The sequence below is a fragment of the Xenopus laevis genome, chromosome 2L (assembly GCF_017654675.1).
Source record: "Xenopus laevis strain J_2021 chromosome 2L, Xenopus_laevis_v10.1, whole genome shotgun sequence".
NCBI classification, from domain to species: domain Eukaryota; kingdom Metazoa; phylum Chordata; class Amphibia; order Anura; family Pipidae; genus Xenopus; species Xenopus laevis.
The window spans coordinates 97,704,603-97,712,606 of NC_054373.1; the positions used below are offsets into that span (position 1 = coordinate 97,704,603).

The following is an 8,004-nucleotide window of genomic DNA, read 5'->3' on the forward strand; positions in this document are numbered from 1 at the left end:
CAAAATCGGGACCGTCCCGTGAAAAACAGGAGAGTTGGGACATATGTAATAATACCCCTCAAAGGCTACCACTACTAACACTAAATAGCTCGTTTCTCTTTTGTTGTCCCATCTGGCAGCAGAGCAGAGCAAAATTATGTCTCTCCAGACATTTTATCTGGTTGCAAAATAATTGTAAGGGTTCACATAAATGTATGTCTGACTCTTTGACTCGGTGTGGGACTTGGCTAGGCCTGGAAGGGAGTAATAAGGCAGCACAGTCTGCAGAAATACCAATGCTACTGCTGAGCTGAGCAAACACAGTCTTTACATTGCAAAATAAAAGGTAAAGGTACTGGACTGTCTGACTGGGTTTGGGAGGGTGCAAGACATCAGGCTGCAGGACCAAGGCTACAGCTGAGCTGATCAAAATCCAAATTGCTATTTATTATCCAAACATGGGGTCAACTTTAAAAACGCTTGTATTCCACACTTCCCCAAAGCTTTCTTTTTAAATAGTAATACTTTATCACTTCCAAGACTGTCTCCTTTGACTTTTGGAATACACTTTGTAAACTGTTGTACTGCATTCCTCAACTGGTACAATACATTCTGTTGTTGGTTACATAACTTTTTGTCAAGGTTTAATTTCCCTTTTATACATGTGTTTTTCTTTTTTTACTGAATGCCTCTGGTGTCTGGTGCATAACTATTTAGCAGATTTTTATTAAGGAAATAACTAACTGTAAGTACATAGTATGTGTCAACAGTGATTAGATTGCAGACAACTCTAGGAAAGATAACTTGATAATTTTAGCTTAATTTCTTTTAATAAGTTGACTATCCTCAAAGAAACTAACTAGTTGGCATCACCTTTACGATACCTCTGTTTATTGCCACTGTGCATGGTTTGTAATAACTTTTAATGCCCATGCCATATCCATTTCTAAACCTGACATTGTCCGTTTATCCTCTAGTTTATGCTTAAGGGCTCTTACAGACGAGCGTTTTTAGCTGTGCTCCCCTGTGTTCCAGTTGCATGTGTTCAGCCGCAGGGGAGTGCAGTAGTAGACGCACTGAATTCTTTTCAATGGGGCTGTACTCACACAGACGCAAGTGCCGAACGCAGGAAAAATGTAACCTGCTGCGTCCCAACCTGCATTCGGCGCTTACATGTGTCTGTGTGAGTACAGCCCAATTGAAAAGAATTCATTGCGTCTACTCCTGCGCTCCCCTGCGGCTGAACGCATGCAACTGGAACACAGGGGATTACAGCTAAAAACGCTCATCTGTATGAGCCCTTAATAGCAAAACTTTAATTCTAGAATATTAATCAGGTTTGCATTAGTACAAGAACAGCTGGTCATTCCCAGCTTAAGATAAAGAGTTAACCCATTAAACTCAGTTGCATGAAATTACTACCTTCAGACTACAGGTGTCCTCTATCTTGCAATTTCTTTTAATAATTTAAGAGAATTAAGAGAGTAATCAATGAATTAATTACTAAATGTTGGTACCTGTACTTTAATTAAAAGCACCAAGCTGTTCGTTTGCTGTTTTGTTTCAAATCATAAGCTGTTTTGGGCAAGGTTCTCTTTATCTCTTGTTACTGACTGTATTTGTATTCCACAGTGTATTTTACCTGGCATAAAAATACCTGCAGCCAATTATTGGGAGGTAGTTTGGGCAGTTTTGCCTGTTTACCCACTTCTAAAATTCAATGCAGTACAAGCAGTGCTATTGACCGGTGCTGCTCCTAATTCAGGCAGCTGAATCCTTCAGCAAAGCTGTCAGGGAGCCGATATCTTGTTACCTTTCCATTGTTCTGTTGATGGTCTGCTGGAGGGGAAATGGGAGGGGTGATATCACTCCAACTTGCAGTGCAGCAGTAACAGGGGCAGGCCGCGCCGCACAGGCACCCAAGGCAAGCCGGCGGACGCGGCGCTGGCTTAGCCCGAGTGCGCATGTGCAAGAAAGGCGGTGGTTTTTACTTCACTTGCGCTTCTGCGCATGCGCAAATAGGTGCGAACGTGAATTGCCAAGTAAATGCATTTGCGCGCATGCGCAGGAGCGCAAGAAGAAGTAAAAACCACAGAGAGTCGGGCACCGGACTGGGGGTACATACCTCCTCTGTCGCCCCCCCCAGCTTTGCGCCCTAGGCACGTGCCTACTCTGCCTACCCCTTGGCATGACCTGAGCAGTAAAGAGTGACTGAAGATTATCAGAGCATAAGGCACATGACTGGGGGCACCTGGAAAACTGACAATATGCCAAAAAATATCTGTTCTTTTGAGAAACGATTTCAGTGCAGAATTCTGCTGGAGCAGCACTATTCATTTTTCTTTGACAGAATTCCTTTAAGCTTTAGTTCTCCTTTAGGGTTATGCAAACACTGAAAATACATTGAGTTTATTCATTTGTTTTAAAATGAAAATGTCTGTTGTTGATCCCATTCACAATTTTCAAGCTGCATGTACTCCACGTGCCTCTGGGGCCAGATGTATTTTTGGCATCCTTACCACCTGAGTTAGCAGTTCTGATGTTGCCTATGCATTCACCTTGCCTCGTGGCAGGAGCAGCACTGTCTGCAACAATTATTTAAGCTTTCTAATTAGATACTTGACAAACAAGATCTGTTTTACTTATGGCTAATTACCATATATGAGAATTACAAGTAAATACAAATGTGTGTGCAAATATTTTGTGAATATTGAGGGAATGTGATCTTCTAATAGGCACACAACATTTTTCATGTCAATTGTTTAATTGCCTCCCTTAGGATAAAAATGTAACAATAGCTCCAAACTATATCAACATATAGGGGGTTATTTACTAAAATCCAAATGTATCTAATTGTCCCAATAAAAAAAGCTCGACCAAACTCCCATGCTTGATTTTGCCTTATTTATGAGTAAATTCATTCAATTTAATCAGATCGGAAAAAGCTAGAAAAAAAACGTGTGATTCATGTGATTTGTTTTTAGGCGTTTCTCTCAAAAAGCTAGATTTTTCCCGAAAACCCCAAAACAGTTGGATTAACTAATGCAGTCATCGCTGTGTTCTAGAGAGGAGAATATGGAGAAAATGGTGTACAGAGGCTTCTGGCAATTTACACAATGCAGAACACAGTTTGCAATGTGTAACCAAATGGCCGATTGCACTGTTCTGTGAACATAGGTACCATAGGTAATGTGTTTGTGGTGGAGGGGTGTGGTGGAAGCTGAATGAGAATAGTTTATATGCTACTCTTTTAGGGGAGCAGCCATAATCCAGCTATATACAAGTGGATTAAAATAACAAAAAAAGCAAATACTTTATTATCTCTTAGCTGGATTTATGACATATTGTGTAATGCGTCAGTATTTCTCAATCCTGTCCTGAAATGCCCCTAACAGGCCTTATGTTGGCCAAGCATAGCTTCATCCTCATAGGCTTATTGTTTATATATTGAGCACAAACTCATAACAAAGCAGTGTACAATCATATTTCATTATTTACCTTTTTTGGGAACCCATAATCACCTCTTCTTTATTCTTCTACTTTAGTGAGACTCTTGTGTTGAGTAACACTATCTAGATTGGCTTGGTTGTGGAACACATTAGTACCAATGGCAGTGAAGGGGGGAGGCGCTCAAGAATAGTTTCAGACAAGTTAAAGGCAAGGCACTGAATCGCTGAACACACATGAGATGCTGCATGTTGCATCTCATCCATGTTCAGCGCTTTAGCACCGCCCTGACGGTACATGCCCTGTAGGGAAGAATTAGGTCTGTAGACATGTTCATGTTCATAAGTAAAGTCCAGCATCAGATCCTTTGAGTGTGATACAAGATGTTTACAAAGTATTATCATTTCTATTCTACCTCTTTTTTAGCCTGTAAAATAAAAATGCTATCTGGTTGTCTGGGTCAATGACCCTGGTAACCAAAAAATCCCATTGACTGCACACGTTGACCTTTTTCATAATAGGTCCTCCCCTATTCAAATTCCATTACAAATTGCTAAGCTTCTCTTGATTGCTAAGGTAGTCCCAGCAACCAGATAGTCTGAGAATTTTAAAACACCAGGAGAGATAAAGTCATGTAACTTTAGCCTTAAATAAAGATGTTTTTATTCAATGTATAATTGATTACTCCAATTTGTAAGACTCTTTAGGGCAGCGTTTTTCAACCTGTGTGCCGCGGCACACTGGTGTGCCGCAAACTAATGTTAGGTGTGCCGCCTCACCGCCTCACCTCTGGAGTCGGCTTTGCTGCGCGCATGCGAAGGCCGAAGTGCGCGGACCTGACGTGACGTCATGTGACCTGCGCGTGCCTGGGCTGGTCAGGGAAGTCGCTGGCTGCACTGCGCGCAGCTTCGATGTGTGACTGTGCATAGCAGAGCCTGGCAGAAGCTGGTAGGTTATTCAATTGAAACTTGCTACCATCTGTTTAAGCAGGAGCCAGAACCCAGAGGGAGGTACAATGTACTTATCTGCTGGTTATAAGACTTATAACAGAAGATAATCTGGGATGAGTAAACAACAATCAAACATTTGTTTCTGCATCCATTCCCACATGATAGTCTCGTTAGACCCATGCATCGGCATCACTAGATCCCCTCTACCCAGCATGCCCAGGGACACTGCAGTCTGGGGTCTCCAATGCTGCCAGTTTTAATGTCTTTGGGGATGCTATTAGTATTAGTCTGCACACTATTAGTCTGCACACATCCCTGCCTCTGTGTCTGGGCTACTCACTGGGCTACTTCCAATTTCTTTGTAAAACATTTGATTTATTATTTTTTTTTATTGATTATTTTATTTATTTAGTACTTACACCTTACTTAAAATTTAGAAAGAAGGAAAATGTACATGGCACACCATGGGAGGCAGATTATCTCCTGCTGTATACAGGAGAAACATAAACATGATTAAAATGTGCCTAATGTTTCCCCCCTGCAGAACTGTGTTTGAAAACTCATTGTAAAAATTATCCAATTTGTGAACGACAGTGAAAGTGATGGATAAGTTTTTGAAGAGGAAAAATGCTGACTCTGAACTGGACCCAGATGAAGGCCCTAGTATGAGTGGAGGTCAAAAGAAAGCAAAGACGGTGACGTCAAGCAAAGTTTCTGGCACGAGGCAATACAACGAAAGCTATCTTTCATTTGGATTTACTTTTACAGGAGATGCAACGACACCGATTCCGTTGTGCTTGGTATGTGGTGAAAAGCTCTCCAACAGTGCTATGGTCCCAAGTAAACTTAAACGCCATCTCCAAACTAAACACCCTTCACTTCAAAACAAAAATGTGGAGTATTTTGATCGCCTGCGTGAACACACGGAGAAACAGGCAACTTTCATGAGAAAAACCGCAAAGGTAAATGAGAGAGCCCTTAAAGCTAGCTACCACGTCGCTGAACTTGTGGCTAAATCAAAAAAGGTGAACCTATGACTAAGGGATAACTCCCGAAACGCGTCAGGTCTTTCCAGCAGGAACTCCAATAAACCCCAATTTCAGAAGTGCCGTCTGCCTTTCGATTCTTTGTTAAATCAAAAAAGGCCCACACTGTGGCAGAGCAATTAATACTTCCTGCCTGCAAAGCCATTGTAAATGAGATGCTCGGACCCGAAGCGGCTAAAGAAATAGCCAAAATCCCTCTCTCAGATAACACGATTTCCAGACGTATTGATGAGATGTCTGCAGACATCGAAAGTTTGGTTTTGGACAAGATCCGTATCAGTAATAAATTTGCGTTGCAACTTGATGAGTCTACTGATATAAGTGGACATGCTCAACTCTTGGCCAATGTGCGTTTTGTGGATGGAGACGCAATCAGAGAAAACTTTCTATTTTGCAAGGTTTTGCCAGAAAAAACAACAGGAGAGGAAATTTTTCGGGTCACATCAGAATATCTGGAAAAAGGAGGACTTAAGTGGGAAAACTGCACGAGTGTCTGCACTGATGGAGCTGCAGCCATGGTCGGGCGCACCAAAGGCTTTGTAAGCAGAGTGAAGGAAAAAAATCCAGATGTGATCATTACGCACTGTTTTTTACACCGCGAAGCCCTCGTAGCCAAGACTTTACCAGCAGACCTCGTTCCTGTGTTGGATAATGCTGTGCGCATGGTAAACTTTGTGAAGTCACGACCTCTGAAAAGTCGCATATTTGCGGCTTTGTGTGAGGAAATGGGAGCGGAGCATAAAGCCTTGCTGTTTCATACGGAGGTCCGATGGTTGTCGCGCGGCAAGGTGCTGGCCCGTGTGTATGAGCTGCGAGAGGAACTTAAAGTGTTTCTGACAAATGAGGGGCCCGATTACGCAAAGCTGCTTGCAAGTGATGAGTGGTGTGCAAGGCTGGCATACCTGGCAGATATTTTTCATCATCTGAATGAGCTGAACACACGAATACAAGGCCGAAATGAAAACCTGCTTACAAGTACAGATAAAATAAATGGATTCCGTTCAAAGGTGCAACTCTGGCAGCAACATGTGGAAAGTGGCAATCTTGAAATGTTCCCACTCACCGATAAATGGAAAGATGTTAATACTGCTGTACTGTGTGAGCTAATAGCTAAACATTTGAAAACTCTTCAGGAGAAGATGTCATTTTATTTCTCTTCAGCCTCCACGGAGTGCCTTGACTGGGTTAGGGACCCATTCAGCTCAGCATCAGCTGTTGGAAAGGACATGACTTTACAGGAGCAGGAGGAACTAACTGAACTGAGACAAGATCGTGGTCTCAAGCTAAACTTTGCTGATCTACCTTTGGACAGTTTTTGGTTGGCAGCTGTCAAGGAGTTCCCCATGCTGGCCAACAAAGCTATTTTGACATTGCTCCCATTTTCCACAACATATCTGTGTGAGGTGAGCTTTTCAAGCCTGACTGCTGTAAAATCTAAAAACAGAGAAAGACTGAGAGCTGTGGAGGAAGATCTTCGTGTGTGTCTTTCATCGATTCCTGCCAGGATATCAGCTCTGTGTTCATCCAAACAGGCCCAGGGTTCACACTGAGTGAGTATAAATATCAAAGATTATAAAATACTTTTTTCTTTGTGTTTATTTGATTCCTATTAAGGATGTTATAAATATAACCGTCATTCTTCAATGTTTAAAAAAAAGCTTATATTAACAATAGCACTTATATTGTTAATATAAGCTTTTTTTTCACATTTTCAGCTGGTGGTGTGCCGCGGGATTTTTTCAATGAAAGAAATGTGCCTTGGCTCAAAAAAGGTTGAAAAACACTGCTTTAGGGGTGTGTTAACTTAAACTAGTAATGCCAGCTTTTTGGCATAAATTGTTCTGATAGATCAGTCTGAAATAAAATGGCACACGTATTCGAAACAAGTGGTATGTTGGAAACAACAATTTAATACTAAAGTGTAAAAATGCTGTATTCACAAAAGGTATTAAGGTTTTTATGAATTTGCCATTATTTTACCTTAAATAATATTTCTTACTCAAATTTCAGTATGCCCTTCTTTTGTGACCCCCAGTCATATCATGAAAGAAAAGGAGTAAGGGGCCTTGCCACAAATGCTTTTAAGAATAATCTCCCTCTTCCACCTTCATTTTCAAGGCAAAAGAAAACAAAGCACAGTATGTAAAATAAAACCAAAACATTCACAATACACCCTTACAAATGTGCCAGAGCTGATGCAATGCATAATTCAGTACCACCGAAATTCAGTATACATAAGTTAAGGTGTGTCATATACATGCAATCAAGGGAAATAAGAGAGTGGGTGTGAATTGGTTTAAATATTTTTAAACATGTACCTGTCTCAAGAATGATGCCATTAAGTCAGCCATTATCTGCTGAAATTAGTGTTAAGTCTTACATAATATTGAGTCAGCAACTTATTTGCCCATATGTGGCAGAGATGTCCAGGGCCCACAGGGTCTGCCACCTCTGGGGCCCCCACACCCCCTCAGGGGCCCCAGGAGGGCCTGTGCATTCTTCTACAGGCTTTCCCCCCTCACCATGCACGTACATTGTACTGGTGCATAAACAAGAAGTTGGCATGGTACAAAGCTTGCCTT

The 8,004-nt window shown here is 41.6% G+C and overlaps 1 protein-coding gene across 1 annotated transcript; it reads left to right on the forward strand.

Annotated features, from left to right (window-relative positions):
* The first annotated feature begins 4,142 nt into the window (after nucleotides 1-4,142).
* On the forward strand, nucleotides 4,143-7,204 carry LOC121400002 (zinc finger BED domain-containing protein 5-like). Its single transcript, XM_041582233.1, has 2 exons — nucleotides 4,143-5,401; nucleotides 5,521-7,204. The coding sequence occupies exons 1-2, from the start codon at nucleotides 4,979-4,981 to the stop codon at nucleotides 6,970-6,972; spliced, it is 1,875 nt and encodes a 624-aa protein (XP_041438167.1). The 5' UTR covers nucleotides 4,143-4,978; the 3' UTR covers nucleotides 6,973-7,204.
* The last annotated feature ends 800 nt before the right edge of the window (nucleotides 7,205-8,004 follow it).